We start from the raw sequence: 19,976 nt of genomic DNA on the forward strand, positions 1-19,976 counted from the left end.
ACATATTATTACCACAATAAGTTTAGTTAACATCTGCCACTACACAGTTACAAAAAGTTTTTTTCTTGTGGAAAACTTTTTTTTTTTAAGATTTTATTTATTTATTTATTTATTTATTTGACAGAGCAGGAACACAAGCAGGGGGAGCTGTAGGCAGAGAGAGAGAAAAGCAGGCTCCCCGCTGAGCAAGGAGCCCAACACAGGGTTCAATCCCAGGACCCTGGGATTGTGACCCGAGCCAAAGGCAGACGCCTAACTGACTGAACCACCCAGGTGTCCTTTCCCCCAATATTTAAAAAGCACCATTGAGGATGACTCAAAATTCTGCTTGTGACCTTTGTAGTATTTTATCTTATGGTACCGAAATGGTTGAAACCTTGATATCTACGTTTTCATTGGACATTTTCACCAATTCTTAACTTCACAGATGAAGGCTATTTTGTCAAGCAACAAATGTCCAGGAAGCATCTGGCCCTGGCCCTGCAGGATGTTGATCACTCCTGGTACACTAAGCGTTAAGAATTTGTTCATGTGGTTTATTATTTGGTAAAAACATTTTCTTTTTCTTCCTTTCTTTTTTCTTAAGGAGTAAACCTACATTCTACTCATCCTGAAATAGCCTATCCAGATATTTGAGATACTCTCAAATTTTCTCACCTCTGAGACATAGTTATCTCACCCTTTTTTTGGGGTCCCAGATAAGGCAGATAATCCACATGAAGTTACTGAGGTTCACCAGACCTCTTGTTCCACATTTGTGTTAGAGTGAGTTTGGACCATTTTATCGCTAAGGTCCAAAGTGCTTCTTAACTTTTTAGATTTGATGATTCTAAATAAAGAGGATAAATGAGTGTCCCAGAGGCCGATGGACAGGGGTTGATCAACATTATTAAATGTTGCATGTAATGAATAACAGAATGTAGGATTCCTAAATTTTGTAATGTTAAGGCTTTTATGCCCAGTGCTTCACTTCAGGAAATAAAAATAACAGAGAGACTCTAGAATCTATCCAGTGCCTATTTCATGTTCATTCCCTGCTTCAATCATCTAGCTGATGGGTTGGCAACATGGAACCAAGAAATCAAACAAGTGTTTCAGAATTTTTACTCCTGGGATTTTCCCAAGACTCAGTGTATCAACCCCTTCTCTTTGGTCTGTTCCTGTCCATGTACCTGGTCACTGTGCTCGGGAACCTGCTCATCATCCTGGCTATCAGCTCTGACTCCCACCTCCACAGCCCCATGTACTTCTTCCTCTCCAACTTGTCCTTTGCTGACATCAGTTTCATCTCCACCACAGTCCCTAAGATGCTGGTGAACATCCAAACACAGAGCAAATCCATCACCTATGCAGGGTGCATCACCCAGATGTATTTTTTTATGGTTTTTGGAGGTATGGACACTTTTCTCCTCACTGTGATGGCCTATGACCGGTTTGTGGCCATCTGTCACCCCTTGCGCTACCCAGTCATCATGAACCCACAGCTCTGTGGCCTCCTGGTTCTCATGTCCTGGTTCATCAGCTTGTCATACTCCCTGATCCAAAGTCTGTTGATATTACGGCTGTCCTTCTGCACCAACCGGGTAATTCCACACTTTTACTGTGAACTTGCCAAGGCCCTCACACTTGCCTGCTCAGACACATTGGTCAATCATATCCTGCTATATATGGTAACTAGCCTTCTTGGCATTGTTCCCTTCTCCGGGATCCTTTTCTCCTATGCCCGAATTGCCTCCTCAATCCTGAGAATCCCATCAGCTAATGGGAAGTATAAGGCATTTTCTACCTGTGCATCTCACCTGTCTGTGGTTTCTTTATTCTATGGGACAGGGCTTGGTGTGTATCTCAGTTCTGAAGCATCTTCCTGGGGGGGGCATGATCACCTCGGTGATGTACACCATGGTCACCCCAATGCTGAACCCCTTCATCTACAGCCTACGGAACAGGGACATCAAGAGGGCTCTACAAAACGTTTTGGGGAGAACACTCTATGTTCAGTGATAGGAATGCTAGTCCTGGGTTTTTGAACTGACAGGAATAGCAGCAATTGGCTGAAGAAATCCTGCCTCTTAATCACATTGAGTTTTGCTTCTCACCAGTCCTTCATAAGTGACTTTGCTCAGAATTGCCTTGCAAGTACTTTTTCTTATGTACTTTAACTTCTTATGTTGACTGCTCTGTTATCCTCAGTTACTACTCTCCACATCCCCTCCTTTTACTTTCCTATTACTGCATCTCAGCTTGGATTTCTAGTGCTGCGGCCACTTTAAGTACCAATTCAGAATAGTTGCATGAGGATTATGAAAGAGTGCATTTTATCAATAACCATTGCTAGCTCCTATTTACTAAGCACCTTTGGTGTGCCAGGCTACCGTAGGTATCTGGAACACAGCAGTGAAGAGGAAAAAAATAGACAAAAATCTTTGCCCTCATAGAGCATAAATCCAGGATCCCAGTTTCTCTGATCACGTTTTATGTCTAAACACAATATATACACTGGTGGATAAATTATTTATTTGGTTATTAGCAAGGTTGAACTTTTCTCCATATGTTTATTGAGTGCATTTCCAAACATCTCTGAGTTTGGGTTTCCAGATTCCTTAAACTTTTCAGTGGGGACCTCCCTGCTGCCCCCAGGGAGGCATTGAATGAATGAATGCTCCCATTCCTCTTCTCCATTTCCTTGAATTTTCCCATTCCTGAGCTCAGTGTTGGGTTTGTAATTCAAAGAATATTGCGGACCATTTCAACTACCTTGGAAATGTCTTTAAAATTTTCTCAAATAAATTGTATTAGTAACAAGGTGTCCCACATTGAGTTTCTTGCAATGCAGACTCTTAGACAATGATTAACACGCAGGATGTTTACCAGGCAGTGTTCCTGGAATCAACACTTGGGGAAGGGCAGATGTGTAGTAAGGAATTTGGCCTCACCTAAAGAGACATATGGCCTTTGTCCCAGCTCCCAGTAGGTATCATTTAAACATTTGAAATTTCCCCTAGTGATAGGAGTGATTGATTATTCATGGAGGGCCTCATGGACCACACCTGATAGTTTATGCTCATGAAATGACTCAGGATGGGGGTTGGCCATGCCAAAAAGACCAGCCATGTGATTAAAGGGTTGGAGCTTTGGGCAAAGTGATATCAGCCCAACCTCAGGAGGGAGACTAAAACCTGAGTTCAACCATGCAGGCCATAATTCAACTAGTCATATCTATGTAATGAAGCCTCAATAAAAGTTCTGGACACTGGAGCTCAGGTGAGCTACCTGGCTGGTAACAGTCTTTGAGTAGTGTCACATATATTGTCCCAGGAAAAGGTAATGGGTCTGGATTCCAAGGAAAGAGGACAAGAAGCTTCACATACGGGATGTTCCAGACCTTGCATTATGTGTATCTTCTTTTGGCTGAATCTAATTTGTATTGTTTTGCTGTAATAATACTGCAGTCATAGTACACTGCTTCTTGAGTTCTGTGAGTCATTCTAGTGCATTATCAAGGCAGTCCTCTCAGTTTGAATCATTCTAGCAAATTATCAAATGTGAAAATGTTCCCAAATTTGTATCCAACTGGTCTGATGTGAGAGTGGACCTAGGGACCCCTGAACTTGTGGCTGTTGTCAGAGGTGAGGGCAATCTTATGGTTTGACAAATTCTTTGCAGCAAAGAAAAACATTGGAAAAAGTCAACCCAAGCTGAAGTCCATCAAAGACCTCCAAAAACCAGCAGGGAGCTCTGGAGCTAAGATGATCTCTTAGAGTTGGCTGGAATTAGGGCAAAAGGTACAAACGTTTACACCCCCACATCAAACAGTTATCGGATGTGGGCTGCCCCAGGAAGGAGGCACGACCTTGCTGAGGCAGATCCCTATAGGGGTTGATTGCCGAGGGTTGAGAAACACCCAACATTTGAAGCAACATGTCCCTTATTCCTGACAGGAGATCTTTTTTTTTAATTGTGGAAAAATAACATAAAACTTACCACCTTAATCATTTTTAAGTGTATAGATCAGTGGTATTAAGTACATTCACAACCATCACTACCATACATCTCTAGAACTTTTCCACCTTCCCAAACTGAAACTCTGTCCCATTAAACACTAATCCCATCTTTCCCTCTCCCAGCTTCTGGCTCCCACCATTCTACTCTCTGTCTCTGTGAAATTGACTATTGTAGGCATCTTATATAAGTAGAAGTATACAGTATTTGTCCCTTTGTGTCTGGTTATGTAATATGATTGAGGAGAAATTAGATGGAATAGGAAAAACAATCATCAGGAAAATTGGGATCACCTCTGCTCTGGTGGTTCCTCTCCCATCTACTCCTTGGGAATCATATATCCCAGTTTTCCTAGGGAAGTCTCAGGAAACTTGATAACTGTTTATTCAAACTCAATATTAATAGGGTCCCCTTTCAGTTTCAAAAGGAAATTAAATATCCTACTCGCTCAAAAATCTGATCAAGATGGGGCGTCGGGGTGGCTCAGTGGGTTGAGCATCTGACTCTTGATCTCAGCTCTGGTCTTGAGCTTAGAGTCATGGGTTCAAACCCTGTGTTGGGCTCTGCGCTGGTTGTGGAGCCTACTTAAAAATATATACATATATCTGACCAAGCTCATTAAGGCACAAAAATGTATTTGATGTTTTGGTCCTTAATGTAGGATTTAGATCCTCCTAACAAATAGGGGAGGGAATCATAGGAAAATAACAAGAAAGAGAGAGCTGTGATTATTTTGAGAGAGCTGTGATTATTTTGCAATGATAGAAACAAGACTGCTCATGACCAAGAGTCTTAGGCAATGCATAAAGAAAGTGAGAGCGGTATACAGATATATGCATAATCCTGCAGGGACTATGATTTAAGTGGGGAGTCCAAAATAATCTCCCAATTCCATTAGAGCTATGCTAACAGGAATAATCGTGTAAGCAAAAAGCAGAGATCCATATAGGTACATATAGGTACATAGACATAGGTACATATAGGTACATGGTATACCATGTGGCTGCAGATTCAGAATTTCTTGTGCATATTTGATTTGCTGCATTTTCCAGTTCTATGAACCAAAAGGGATAAGACAGATGCTGAGATTAGGCTGTTCTGCTGATCATCCCCCACAGTGCCCTCTTGATGTCCCTGTTCCTCAGGCTGTAGATGAAGGGATTCAGCATGGGGGTGACCACAGTGTACACCACTGAGGCCACTGCACCCTTCCTGGGGGAGGGGGAGATGGAGGAACTGAGGTACTCTCCAAGACCTGTTCCGTAAAACAAGCAAACAACCAACAGGTGAGAGCCACAGGTAGAAAAGGCTTTGTACTTCCCACCTGTGGATGGGACTCTCAGAATGGAGGAAACAATTCTGGTATAAGAGCAAAGGATCCCTGAGAATGGAACACCACCAAAAATGGCACCAATAAAATACATTAGTATAGTGTTGATGGAGGTATCAGAGCAGGCAAGGTGGAGAAGTTGAGGTGCATCACAAAAGAAATGATGAATTTCCACATTTGTGCAGAAGGTAAGTTGTGACACCATCAAACAGTGAATCTGAGATTCCAAAAGGCTGCTAAAAAATGACACCAGGACCAACAAGCCACAGAGGCATGGGTTCATGATGACTGGGTAGTTCAGGGGGTGACAAATGGCCACAAACCGGTCATAGGCCATCACAGCCAGGAGTAGATTGTCCAAACACCCAAATAGGAAAAAAAAGGACATCTGAGTTAGGCAGCCTGCATAGGTGATAGATTTGCTATGTGTTTGAATGTTCACCAGCATCTTGGGGATTGTAGTGGTGCTGAAACCAATATCAGCCAAGGACAGGTTGGAGAGGAAGAAGTACATGGGGATGTGGAGGTGGTAGTTAGAACTGACAGCCAGGATGATGAGCAGGTTCCCGAGCACAGTGACCAGATATATGGACAGAAACAGCCCAAAAAGAAGGGGCTGCAGTTCTGGATCATCTGAGAGGCCCAGGAGGAGGAACTCTGAGACAGCCGTTAGATTCTGTGGTTCCATGCAGGTGGGACATCTCTTGAAAAAGAAAAGAACATTGAATAAACAAAACAAGTGTAGAGACACCCAGCTAAGTGTGCATATTTTGATTCAAGCAATTCACAAGTAAAGTAGTCACACTTATGGAGCATACATCCCATTACCTTCAGCAACATTCCTCAATTGTAAACTCTTCTTGGAACTCTTTCCTTATTGGTGTCTGGGCTATTCACCTGTTTCTATATATGCCCACTATGAAGACATTGAGCCAAAGAATGTTAGAGAAACATATAAATATATAAACATGGAAATACTTAGTTATACTTGCTTCAGAACTCATATTTGTTGCCAGTAAAAATTGAAGAGTTTTCTTGCTTTCTCTGCATGATCCCATTCCCCTACACTTCAGTTGTCCAAAGGCAAACACTGTCATGAATGTGGTAGATATATTTTCCTTTCAATGTTTCCATAATATTAGTATTGATTTATGTATTCATAAATAGGTTTTTTAAAAGTTTACTTAATACTATAATAATGCACATGTTGTTTCCTGAGTTCTCACTTACCACAGTAATGTATTTTAAGTGTCTGTGAAGTATACACATCTATTTCAAGCACTTCAAATGAGGCATAGTATTACCTGAAAGATAAACTTTATTTTATTTTTAATTTCTTTTTTTATTATTATGTTCAGTTAGTCAACATATAGCACATCATTAGTTTTTGATGTAGTGTTCAATGATTCATTAGTTGCATATAACACCCAGTGCTCATCACAACACGTGCCCTCCTTGATACCCATCACCAGGCTACCCCATCTCCCCACCCCCCTCCCTTCTGAAACCTTCAGTTTGTTTCCCAGAGTCCAAAGTCTCTCATGGTTTACCTCCCTCTCTGATTTCGTCCCATTCAATTTTCCCTCCCTTTCTCTGTTGTCCTCAGCACTATTTCTTATGTTCTTATTACAATATTCCCTTTTTGTTTTTTAAAGATTTTATTTATTTATTTCAAGAGACACAGAGAGAGAGAGAGAGAGTGCAAGCAGGAGGAGGGGCAGAGGTAAAGGGAGAAAGAGAATCTTAAGCAGGCTTCACACTGAGCGCAGAGCCCGATGTGGGGCCCCATCTCAGGACCCTGAGATCATGACCTGAGCCGAAATCAAGAGTTGGACACTTAACCGACCGAGCCATTCAGGCACCCTTATTTCAATATTCCTAATAAAATTCTTGTGCCCACCTCCATATTACACAAATGAGAATTTCTATAATATATCAGCATAAAAGATGATAGAATTGTAAAAATCAATATATGTACAATTTTACTATTAATTATCTACATTTATTTTCCTAATAGAAAGTGAGGACAAAATCAACTTCATGCTTTTATTGTCAAGGTATAGAATCAGAAAGATCCCTGGAGTCTGTGTTGCAATGGTCTTTCCATGATAGATCCACATGAAAATTCCTATCTTGTATAAGGAATAATATTTTCATATCACAGATTTCCAAAATAGGTTGCAAAATGCATTACTATTCATAGAAAATCCTATGATCTATAATATTCATGTAGTAAAGGCCCCTGTAAACCACTTACCCCATTTCTTAATTCACAGATGAACTCACAAAATCCCAAGAGAAGGAATTGGTGGTCCTGTTTCTGTTTACTCATCTGGAACTAAAACATGTTTGAAAAGAAAGCAATCATTCCACACTGGTGGAGTGCACAGAGCCCTGGGATGGGAATCAGACTAAAGTATATGTCAACATCTCAACCTCTCTGTCCTGGTATCCCCTATCTAGAAATGGGGAGAACAGCATCCATTTCAAGATACATGTGGCACCTAAAAGAGATTTGCATCCAATAAATATTCAGTCATGGTTTGTAAATCAGAATTTGCATTATTATTGGGGTGGTGGGTTTATTGATGAAACCCAATCCTAAGAAAGGTTTAATGACTTTTACTGTATTATATGTCAGAGAGGTAGAAGCCTATCATGTCCCAGGAAATTCACTGAAGAATGGGTAGAAATTGGGGTGCCTGGGTGACTCCATTTGTTAAGCATCCAACTCTTGATTTCGGCTCAGGTTCTGATCTCAGTGTTGTGGGATCAAGTCTGCCCCCAACCACCTCTCCCTCTCTAAAAAGAAAAAGAGGGGTGCCTGGGTGGCTCAGTTGTTAAGCATCTGCCTTCGGGTCAGGTCATGATCCCAGGGTCCTGGGATCGAGCCCCGCATCGGGCTCCTTGCTCTGCAGGAAGCCTGCTTCTCCCTCTCCCACTCCCCCTGCTTGTGTTCCTTCTCTCGCTGTGTCTCTCGCTGTCAAATAAATAAATAAAATCTTTAAAAAAAAAAAAAGAAAAGAAAAAGAAAAAGAATGGGTGGAAATCCTAAAATATGTCTCAGTTCATGCAATAAGATTTATCTCCCTTTCTCTTTTTCTCTCTTTTAATTTTCATCTTTATGAAAATCTCTAGTAATTTTTAAACATAGATTCTATTAAGTGGAAAATGATAGGTCTCTTAGAAAATCTGTGGCATAGATACACACAAGCACTGTTTTATTTTTCATCTAGATCTATGAAATGTCATTGGAAGGAAGAGAAGCACCCAGTGCATGAAAGCCACGTTAGACATGTCTATGCCCTGTTTCTGAGAACCAAAGAAGGGTCTATTCAATATTTAACAGAGATCGCTGTTTTCCTTGCAGCCTACTCTGTGCCAAGCAAAGTAAAAGCTCTGGGAAATCAGAAATGAATGTGATTCAGTTGTTTCCCTCCAAACACTCAGTACCTGCATAAGGACAAAAAAAAAAAATGTTCTCTCAGGATATAGGAAAAACTGAATCTTCTGATCACAGGATATTTTAGTTGGATAGATGGTGCTTAGCCTTGATAATGACAACAACAACAACGACAACAATAATAATACCTAAAATTTACCTTGTCCTTACTATAAGCATCTATCACATATTTAGTCACATGTTCAGTGCTCATCTTAATTCTTTTTTTTTTAAAGATTTTATTTACTTATTTGAGAAAGAAAGAGCGAGAGAGGGACCACAAGCAGGGGGAGTGGGAGAGGGAGAAGCAGACTCTCCGCAGAGCAGGGAGCCCGATGCAGGGCTCGATCCCAGGACCCTGGGATCATGACCTGAGCCGAAGGCAGACGCTTAACGACTGAGCCACCCAGGCACCCGCTCATCTTAAGTCTTACTCAGTGCAGTTGTATAAACTGGCTCAAAGACATTAAGAACTTGCCCAGTGTCATACAGATGAAAAGTAGAGCAGATAAGATTCAAAATTAAATCGTGGGTCTCTGAAGCCCATGCACTGAACTTGTTTGCTCTGTTTCCCTGCACTTCAGAGAATTTAAGCAGAAGTCCAGAGGTCTTTTCCAAAATTGCTAAGATAATCTTTGAACAGTTTCTTATTTCCTAACTAAGAATGGAATCTAACATCCTGACTCTGTATCTCCCTTAGAGATCAAAAGGGCTTAAAATATAAGAATGGGGTAGGAAGTGGAATATGAAGCAAAGTCTGAGAGCAGGGGCAAGAAAGATAGCTGCCCTGAATTGTCACGAGCTGACTCTTTATGGTCTCCACCTTCATCTCAGCCATCTTTTTCAGAGTTAAGGATAGGAGCACAATATTTTTTTCACCTCCTGATTTTATTTATTTATTTTTTCGTCAACCCACCTTTTTAAAAAACTGCTCTCTGGTGTCTTCTAGCATGAACCCCCTAAAGGGAAGAGCACAGTGAGTGGAGGTCTCTGCCTGGAGTAACAGGGTGAATTGGGTAGGCAGGAGAGAATACTGTCTAGGTACCCTGTGAATAGTCTCACTGTCTGCATTCAAACCTGAATTCATCCCCTATCTATCCCAGGACCTGGTAAAACTTAAAAAGCTTCTGCACAGCCAAGGAAGCAATCAACAAAACTAGAAGGCAAGCTACAGAATGGGAGATTTACAAATGACATATCTGATAAAGAGTTAGTATCGAAAACATATATAAAGAACTTATAAAACTCAACACCCAAAAAACCAATAATCCAATTAAAATATGAGCAGAAGACATGAATAGACATTTTTTCAAAGAAGACATATGGATGGCCAGCAGACACATGAAAAGATGCTCAACATCACTCATTATCAGGGAAATGCAAATCAAAACTACAATGAGATATCACTTCACACTTGTCAGAATGGCTAAAATCAGCAACACAAGAAACAGGAGTTGGTGAGGATGTGGAGAAAAAGGAATGCTCATGCTCTGTTGGTGGGAATGCAAACTGGTGCAGCCACTCTGGAAAACAGTATAGAGGTTCCTCAAAAAGTTAAAAATAGAACTACCCAGGGCGCCTGGGTGGCTTAGTTGCTAAGCGTCTGCCTTCAGCTCAGGTCATGATCCTGGGGTCCTGGGATTGAGCCCCGCATCAAGTTCCCAGGGGGAGCCTGCATCTCCCTCTCCCACTCCCCCTGCTTGTGTTCCCTTTCTCTCTGTGCCTCTCTATGTCAAATAAATAAATAAAATTAAAAAAAAAAAAAATAGAACTACCCTATGATCCAGTAACTGCACTACTAGGCATTTACCCAAAGGATACAAAAACACTGATTCAAAGGGATACATGCACCCTGATGTTTACAGCAGCATTATCAATAATAGCCAAACAATGGAAACTGCCCAAGTGTCCATCAACTCATGCATGGAATGAGATCCTGCCATTTGCAATGACATGTATGGAGCTAAAGAGTATTATGCTAAGCAAAATAAGTCAGTCAGAAAAAGACAAATACCATATGATTTCACTCATATGTGGAATTTAAGAAACAAAACAAACTAGCAAAGGGGAAAAAAGAGAGAGAAAGAGGAAAACCAGGAAACAGACTCAACTATAGAAAACAAACTGATGATTACCAGAGGAGAGGTGTGTGGGAGGATGGGTGAAATAGGTGATGGGGATTAAGGAGGGCACTTGTCCTGATGAGCATTGGGTAATGTATGGAAGTGTTGATTCACTATATTGTACAACTGAAACTAATAGTACACTGTATGTTAACTAACTGGAATTTAAATAAAAACTTTTTTAAAAAGGTGGGTTGACAAAAAAATAAATAAATAAAATCAGGAGGTGAAAAAAATATTGTGCTCCTATCCTTAACTCTGAAATGATGATAACGGATGTTGCTGTCTTTCAGGGGGTGGTAATACAGATAAAAGGTAGCAAGCTATGTAGAAAATTTATCTCAGTCTCTCGCACTTGGAGTCCCAAGGTAAAAGTTTGTAACATTGTGGTTACTGATATCTTTCCATCATCACCATCATCATCACCTACATGATCATTTGGAAGACTTAGGGGGCAGTTAAGAAGGACCTATTTCCTGCTCTGATGGGGAAGATGCCCAAGGGAGATAGAACTAGCATGAGACAAAAATAGAAATCTAAGTAAGAGTTCTAGGATCCCCACCAGAACCAACAACACTAGGTCTTTATAGGGCTTTGAGTTGAATCTTTGCATTTTGGTCCCTTTCTGTCTGGCTATCCCAACTGTCCCAGTGGTCTTGATGGGGAGGAAACAATGCTCTCCCAGTCCCTCCTGCATTCGGTCCCTCCCACTGTACTTGCTGCTGCTGGAGCAGGGCTGAGGAATGCAGATCTGGCTGCCTCTCCACCACCCGGAGCTGGATGAGGATAGAGGCTTTGTTTCCAGGACTGGCAGGAAGACATGCAGGTATGGGTGTCCCGGAGCAGACAACTCTGGGAGAAGGAAACACAGGTATGGAGCCCACTGAACTGGGACTGGCAACTAAAAGGCTGGGAACTACAGGCTAATTGTTTACAGTTGTTTGACCTTGAGGGCTCAAAGCCCATGGTACATAATTAGCCAAATTGGTCCATGCTCTCCCAATCTTTAAGGACTTGCTTTATTAATTGAAGAAGAAAAGGAGAAAAGTGAATATACTGCGTGGGGGGTGGTATCTAGACCCCTCTTCTTCTCAGGAAGAAGCTGACTTCTACTCCTCATTTCTGACTTCCAAGTTATTTATCTCATCGTAAAATTCAGACACATTTCAACTACAGAAAGCAACATATGACTTTTACATCTGTAGAGCCATTGACTTAATCATGTAATTTAGGGAGAATTAGGTCTTCTATACCAAGAATCTTACAGAATTTCTATTTTCTCCGTTAAAGTTTATGTCTCTAAGGGGAACTTTCTATTTTTTCTTTCTACAGTGTTGGTTTGGGGTTTGGAATTTTATGCATTGGAGATGTATGTTTTTTGCTGTTTTGAAAAACAGCCCAGGTTTTAATTTTTCTGTCCAGTGATGTATGTTATTAGCTTAGACAACTGTTTATTTTTACATATTTATCTGCTGACTTGATCGTTTGCTTAAATACTTCAGAGGTGGGGCGCCTGGGTGGCTCAGTCGTTAAGCATCTAACTCTGGCTCAGGTCATGATCCCAGGGTCCTGGGATCGAGCCCCGCATCGGGCTCCCTGCTCAGCGGGAAGCCTGCTTCTCCCTCTCCCACTCCCCCTGCTTGTGTTCCCTCTCTCACTGTCTCTCTCTCTGTCAAATAAATAAATAAAATCTTTAAAAAAATACTTCAGAGGTTCTCAGAGATCTCTACATTCAAAATGTGGGCGAGGGATGTAGTCTAATCTCAAGGCCTGACTGGAAGACAAACTCAGAGCTTGATTTCTCATTAACTGATATGAATAAAATGTCGTCTTCACCCAATTAAATTGGGTATGTAAGAAATTGTGCTAATTATGTGTGTGTGCATAAATGGCAGAGGAAAACTTTAGAAAGCCCAAATGACCAAATGACAGGAGTATAGTGAAGGATTGGAGAAGGAGTTGTGAGTGTTGATATGTTTTAGAATGCTCAAACAGGCAGAAAGTCTAGTATTAAACTGAAGTCACTGTAGTAGGAAGAGCCAATCCAATACTCGGTTCATTGTCAGTGAAGTTGGCAGGCCATTTGGCTTAACGTAAAGGCAGAGCAAATTAAACTAGTTATTAGATAGCTTTTCTTTTATTTTTTTTTCAAACATTTTATTTATTTATTTGACAGAGAGAGGGCACAAGCAGGGGTTGTGAGCAGCAAGCAGAGGGAGAAGCAGGCTCCCTGAGGAGCAGGGAGCCCAATGCTGGGCTTGATCCCAGGACCCTGGGATCATGACCTGAGCTAAAGGCAGATGCTTAACCGACTGAGCCACCCAGGCGCCCCTAGACAGCTTTTCAAAAAGCCCAGATTGCTACCTGAGAAACTATGTGTAGCATCTGTAAAGGAAAGAATGATATGTACATGGGATCCTGGGTGTGTAGCAGAAGACAGGACCCAAAGACAGATTGATCATGATAGAAGAGAAGGAAGCATGCTGACAAAGTGGGATCCTAACGAGGTGGTTGCTAGTGAAAGGAAAGATCTCCCCTTTGCTGAGGACATGGTCCTTTGCTATCCTTAAGTAATGAAAATGAAGATAGAGTTAAATGTATCCATAATGACTCTGGTGACTTAATAAGCTATTGGCACAATTAGAACTGGAAATATCACCACTACTTGAAACCTCAACTGTATGCCCTTGAACAAGATTTCTCATTACAGTCACCTTTTTATCCTGAGCTCACTTTGCAATCTCCCGCATGTCACAATGTAGCTTTAATCCCTATATTATGATTGATCAGTCAGAGTTCAATCAATAAAAGAGAAACCACACTAGTTATTTTAATGAAGGTAATTTTAGTATAGGTATGATTAAATACTTCTATGAAAGGCACAAAAGGAAAAATGTGGTAACAGAGCCATAGCTGTAGAATATAGTGACGACACCATGGGGATGGTATGGGGAAGATGGATGGTAAGAGGTATGGGGAAAAGATTGGGCATTAGTGCATGTGATCTTTATTACCATTATTAGAAGAACTTAAAGAGAAGCCAGAAGGAAAATCAGAGCAGTGATTTAAAGATTCTCAGCCCCTACCACAGCATCACAATTTAAAGTATAGAAGGGTAAGTTTAGAGCAGAAAACAATAGCTTAATATCCAGCACAGTGAACCAGCTGTAGAGTGTGGCGGGAGGAGATACATAAAAAATATTACCAAGAATATGAGGGGAAAGATCACATTGGCTATTGCTATGGAAAACTCTTTCCTATCTCCTCCTTTCTGATTTCTGATCACTTTGCGATGTTCAGGGTTTGACCATGAACAATGAAGGACCCATACAAGAAAGTCATCTTTGAATGAAAGGTCTGACAAAATTCAATAGTCCTCCACCTTAGCTGCACATTAGACCAATCTGGGGTCTGTTAAAAAACTGTTCATGTTCTTTTTACTCTCCAGTCCAATTGAATCTTAATCGGTGGTGGTGGGACTCAGGCATGAGGATTTTTAAAGCATATCAGATGCTTCAAACATGAAGCCAAGATTGAGGACCAGTGACATACATTCTTTTAAACAACCTGCATCAATAGATTTGATCAAAGCCAAAGTATTATGGGAAATAGATGTGACAGTAAAAATGGGTGAGAATATATTTTATTTTTTTTATTTAAATTCAATTAATTAACATATAATGTATTATTGGTTTCACAGATAGAGGTCAGTGAGTCATCAGTCTTGTATAATACCCAGTGCTCATTACATCACATGCCCTCCTTAATGTCCATCACCCAGTTACTCCATCCTCCTAACCCCTCACCTTCAGCAACCCTCAGTTTGTTTCCTATGATTAAGAGTCTCTTATAGTTTGTCTCCCTCTCTGGTTTCATCTTGTTTTATCTTTTCCTCTCTTCTCCTATGATCTTCTGTTTTGTTTCTTAAATTCCTCATATCAGTGAGATCATATGGTAATTGTCTTTCTCTGATTGACTTATTTCACTTAGCATAATTCCCTTCAGGGCATAATACCCTCTAGTTCCACCCACACTGTTGCAAATGGCAAGATTTCATTTTTTTGATGGCTGAGTAGTATTCCAGAGAATATAATTTAAAAGAGAGTTTGAATTTCTACAGGATGCCTGAGTCATAGGTGACAAATACAGAAGATTCCATAGGTACAATAAGATACAATTGTGCAGTGATTTTGACATACATGGGGTCCCAGAATACTCCCTTAATTCCATCAAAGATGTGCCAAGATAAAAAATATTTAGATATTTCAAAACAAGAGGAATGGAAACCATGAGCTACAAAATTATATGACCAAAGGGGCATGCTTGCTCATACCATATATTTGGTTTTGCAATCATTTCTAACCAACAGACAAAAAAAAAAAAAAAAAAAAAAAAGATCCAAGACTAGGCTCTTCTGTTGAGGAGCCTCAGCAAAGCCCTCTTGATGTCCCTGTTCCTCAGGCTGTAGATGAAGGGATTCAGCATGGGAACAACCACAGCATACATCACTGAGTCCACTGCACCCTTCCTGGGAGAACGTGAGACAGCTGAACTGAGGTACACCCCAAGACCCGTTCCATAAAATAAACAAACAACTGACAGGTGGGAGCCACAGGTGGAGAAGGCTTTGTACTTCCCACCTGTGGATGGGACTCTCAGAATGGAGGAAACAATTCGTGTATAAGAGAAAAGGATCCCTGAGACTGGAATACCACCAAAGATGGCACCAAGAAAATACATGACTATTTTATTGGTGGAAGTATCATTACAGGAAAGTTTGAGGAGCTGAGGAGGGTCGCAGAAGAAATGTGGAATTTCCACATTTACGCAAAAGGTAAGTTGTGACATCATGAGGCAGTGTAGCTGAGAGTCCAGAAGGCTGATCGAAAAAGACACCAGGATGAGCAGGCTACAGAGGCGGGGGTTCATGATGACTCGGTAGTACAGAGGATAACAAACAGCTACAAACCGATCATAGGCCATCACAGTTAAGAGTACACTGTCCAAACAGCCAAAAAGATTAAAAAAAGACAACTGAGTCAGGCAGCCCACACGGGAGATGACTCTGTTATGAGTTTTAATGTCCAAAATCACCTTTGGGACCGTGGTACAAGTGAAACCGATGTCAGCCAGGGACAGGATGGAAAGGAACAAGTACATGGGGGTATGAAGGCGGGAGTCAGAGCTGACAGCTAGGATGATCAGTAGATTCCCCAGCATGGTGACTAGATACATGGACAGGAACAGGCTGAAGATTACAGGCTGCAGTTCTGGATCATCTGAGAAGCCCAGGAGGAGGAATTCCAAGACACCTGTTAGATTCTGGGGTTCCACATAGCAGAGACAGCTTTAGGGAAATAAATGAGAATTTATTTAAAAAAAAAATAGATTATTTATTTATTTATTCGAGAGAGACAGAAAGAAAGCATGAGAAGGGAAAGAGTCAGAAAGAGAAGCAGACTTCCTGCTGAGAAGGGAGCCCAATGCAGGACTCGATCCCAGAACTCCAGGATCATGACTTGAGCCGAAGGCGGTCGCTTAACCAACTAAGCCATTCAGGCACCCAAAGTGAGAGTTTAAATAAAGGAAACAAGTATACAGGTATCCATCAGTTTGTCTATATTTTGGATTCAAGCAATTCATAAAGTATTCACATTTGAGGAAAATCTAGCAAAATTTCTCAGTTGCGGCAACACATTCTTCCTAGAACTCTTTTCTCATTGTCTTTTGCTCCATTCACTTTCTTTGTGCATCCTGTCTCTAACAGCCTGGTTTCTTTTTTTTTTTTCTTTTTTTTTAAAGATTTTATTTATTTATTTGACAGAGAGATACACAGCGAGAGAGGGAACACAAGCAGGAGGAGTGGGGGAGGGAGAAGCAGGCTTCCCGCCGAGCAGGGAGCCCGACGCGGGGCTCGATCCCAGGACCCTGGGACCATGACCCGAGCCAAAGGCAGATGCCCAACAACTGAGCCACTCAGGCGCCCCTAACAGCCTGGTTTCTATGTGCATCCACTTTGGAAAGACTAGGCTAAAGAAATTAGAAGGGCAAGGATACTTAGAGATTTAAAAATCCATAAACACGCTAACATATCAGTCCCCTCCTTTAAAGGAAACAAAAGGAATAAGAAATATCTTTTGCCCTTAAAAAAATTGTTCTAATTAAAGGACACTATTAAGCAGTCAAAAGTATTTTATTTTGTCTAAATGCAGAGAAATTAATTATCTTGATTTGAACTATTTACAAACACCCTGTAAGATCTATGTAATAAAGTGTCTGACCCATGTTTTTGTGTGTGATATTTGATTGCTAACAGAGTTTAAGGCATACTGCTCTCTTAACCCCATCTGCCTGACATCTGGGCTAGCTGATAAGAAAGCCGGGGTCCTCCAGTTATAAAACAAGTATGTTGTGGGGATGTGATGTACAGCATGGTAACTATAGTTAATAATACTGTGTTTCATATTTGAAAGTTGCTAAGAGTAGATCTTAAAAGTTCTCATGACAAGAAAAAAAATCTTGCAACTATGTATGGTGATGGATGTTAACTAGATTTGTGGTGATCATTTTGCAATATATAAATTTTGAGTCATTATACTGTACACCTGAAACTAATATAATTATATGTCAATTCTATCTCAATTAAAAAAAAAAAAGCAAGCAAGCAAACAAGCCTGGGTTCTTCCTCCTTTGGTGACAGTGAGACATTCAAACCTCACAAGCATTTCAGACCAGTGTAGAAGGACTGCAATGCTCTCTCTAGACAGGGAGGTCTTCATATTAGGAATAAAACTTTTTATACCCACCTGTATACTTGTTTCCTTTATTTAAACTCTCACTTTGGGTGCCTGAATGGCTTAGTTGGTTAAGCGACCGCCTTCGGCATTATCAGCCTCGACATCCAAGCCAAATTTTGAATAGGAGTCCATCCTATTTCTGCAGAGTGTCCTATCTGAGTGAGTGGGGCATGAGACAATGACCACCACCATATAAGGTCTTTCTTCTCTTGCTCTGGCTTGCTCACTGGCTATGCTGCCTTATGGCAAGCATGAAGCATGCACTCTGGACTGGATTGCACTGTGATGCATTTCTTAAGCCCTTCCAATCCTTTCTTATAGATCTAAATGACGTAATTTGGAAGTTTCAATAATTACTTGGCTGTTAGAGACAGGACAATGGTATTAGGTCTTTTCTTAATGTGGCCCTGGGTCTCGTGTCTTGGCCCAGACCTATCCATATGTCTTCGAATGAAGCTGTGACTGACGCTAGGGCCAAGGAAAGGCTCTTACCCTGATTGGTTGTGTGTTTCAACCAGGCATTGTCCTTTAAGGATGTTGAGGGGAAAGAGTATACCCTGTGCAAGATCTAGGTCCATTGGGTGGTTGCTCATGAAAAAATGTCATTGGAGGGGAGAGAGAGGGAGAAGAGGAGTAAGAAGGAGAGGAAGGGAAGGAGAAGGAGAAGAAAAGCAGTCATTGTTTGTCATGCTCAGGTCTGCACTCCTAAAAACAGGCTGGGACCTTTCAATACCTCTGCTGCTCCTATTGCCCACACCTTTGTTGCAACAAAGATCCAGATCCTCAGGGTTATAGGGAGAAACATCCACAGCACCCCTGTATTACAGTAAAGGGATTAATTCAAACCTGATTTAAGCACAGGGTATATAAACCCTATGAAACAATCATCATCTTGGAGGAGGTCCCTCACCCTGAAGATCTGGCTTGAGGCTGTCTGGAGTAAGAAATTTACAAATATGAGCAGGATAGAGAGGACCCCCCTTGAAATATATCCAGTGATAAAAAACAAAGAAATAAAAAAAGGGAAAAAAAAATTAAGAGAAAGAAAGACACTTACATATGGGGTTAAGAAACAAAAAACTGAAATAGAGGTATACAATTTGACCCAATTGGAAGTCTGAAATATATTAGAAGAATTTATAGAACAAAAAATAGGTGCTTTTACATCTCTTCAACATCGGTTCTGAATTAACTTTAATATCTGCTGAAATGCACCAATTGGCAAACCTCCATGTTCTCAATCACTACTGGGACTCGAATTACAGTAATAGCTGGGGATCCCACTAAATTTAAACAAGGTGCCCTCTAGAATCGTAGGGAGGTTCTTGAACAGAAGAACAGAGAACAAACATGTTCCACCTTCACCACTGAAACTATTACCTTGCCCTCAAAGACCCCACAGTGGGCATGGACATGCCGACCTAATGAGTAATAAATTAAAATTGAATTAAGTCTTTGGCACTGTATAGGAAAAACCCACCCAGTTTTTCACCTCCTGAGTTTCTCCTTTACTTTTACACAGAATACTTCACTTCTGAAACTTCTGGTCAGCAAATGTGTGGGGTTCCCCTAACCACCACACTAAGCAATTGTCTACATCAGCTGAATGTCCTACAATTTAACTCAATTCTGACACTATCCGCCTGGAGCATCAAATCCCACAGGATAGCTCACAAGACTGCTCCCACCCCACTTCAGATGCCAATCACAAGTAGTAGGTTCCTCATGTTCTAGCCAACGTCTATGCAATTTGGCTACAAAACTGAGGGTTCCCATGGCCCCTTCTTCAGGGTTTGATGAATTTGATTTGTCACCCTGGAAGAGTGCTTGGAGGGAAACCACTGAATCTCTTTCATCAGTCATACAAGACATCCCTGGAAGAAATGAAAGCTCAGGCAAGAAAGCCCCCAGTGTATGGAGGCCATATTGACTACATTGGGTTCCTGTGAACTAACAAAGGGTAATCAATGTGTTATATATATAGATAGATAGAGATGATATAGATATGCATATATATATGCAAAGTTTCAGCTCAGAATATATAATATATAATTAATATATATAAACAGATGTATATTAGCTGCTTACACTGTGCCAACCACAGTGTAGGTACTGAGGAATCAGAAATGAATGAGGCTCGGGTGCCTGGGTGGCTCAGTTGGTTAAGCGACTGCCTTCAGCTCAGGTCATGATCCTGGAGTCCCGGGATCGAGTCCCACATCGGGCTCCCTGCTCAGCAGGAAGTCTGCTTCTCCCTCTGACCCTCCCCCTCTCATGCTCTCTCT

At 41.1% G+C, this 19,976-nt stretch overlaps 3 protein-coding genes across 3 annotated transcripts; 1 reads left to right on the forward strand and 2 right to left on the reverse strand.

The window, feature by feature from the left end:
• The first annotated feature begins 1,067 nt into the window (after positions 1 to 1,067).
• LOC116626550 (olfactory receptor 7D4-like) lies at positions 1,068 to 2,001 on the forward strand. The gene is given in 2 exon segments (XM_032395937.1): positions 1,068 to 1,864; positions 1,866 to 2,001. Coding segments are annotated over 2 exon segments (933 nt in total).
• A 3,086-nt stretch (positions 2,002 to 5,087) lies between these two features.
• On the reverse strand, positions 5,088 to 6,074 carry LOC116626552 (olfactory receptor 18-like). Its single transcript, XM_032395939.1, has one exon. It carries the CDS (start codon positions 6,015 to 6,017, stop codon positions 5,088 to 5,090), a length of 930 nt encoding a protein of 309 aa, XP_032251830.1. The 5' UTR covers positions 6,018 to 6,074.
• A 9,224-nt stretch (positions 6,075 to 15,298) lies between these two features.
• Positions 15,299 to 19,106, reverse strand: LOC116626564 (putative gustatory receptor clone PTE01). The gene is made up of 3 exons (XM_032395955.1): positions 19,072 to 19,106; positions 18,415 to 18,507; positions 15,299 to 16,241 (listed from the first exon to the last, which is right to left on the reverse strand). Exons 1-3 carry the CDS (start codon positions 19,104 to 19,106, stop codon positions 15,299 to 15,301), a joined length of 1,071 nt encoding a protein of 356 aa, XP_032251846.1.
• Between the last annotated feature and the right edge of the window lie 870 nt (positions 19,107 to 19,976).

Source organism: Phoca vitulina, unplaced genomic scaffold (assembly GCF_004348235.1).
Source record: "Phoca vitulina isolate PV1807 unplaced genomic scaffold, GSC_HSeal_1.0 scaffold89, whole genome shotgun sequence".
Lineage (NCBI taxonomy): Eukaryota > Metazoa > Chordata > Mammalia > Carnivora > Phocidae > Phoca > Phoca vitulina.

Bases quoted from the DNA above. Each gene is read 5' to 3' on its own strand.
- LOC116626552 (XM_032395939.1), bottom strand. From the start codon at position 6,017: ATGGAACCACAGAATCTAACGGCTGTCTCAGAGTTCCTCCTCCTGGGC.
- LOC116626564 (XM_032395955.1), bottom strand. From the start codon at position 19,106: ATGTCCATGCCCACTGTGGGGTCTTTGAGGGCAAG. The intron at 18,508-19,071 runs GTAATAGTTTCA...ACTGTAATACAG, and splicing joins GTGGGGTCTTTGAGGGCAAG to GGGTGCTGTGGATGTTTCTC. The intron at 16,242-18,414 runs GTCCCAGCCTGT...ATTTCCCTAAAG, and splicing joins AGCAGCAGAGGTATTGAAAG to CTGTCTCTGCTATGTGGAAC.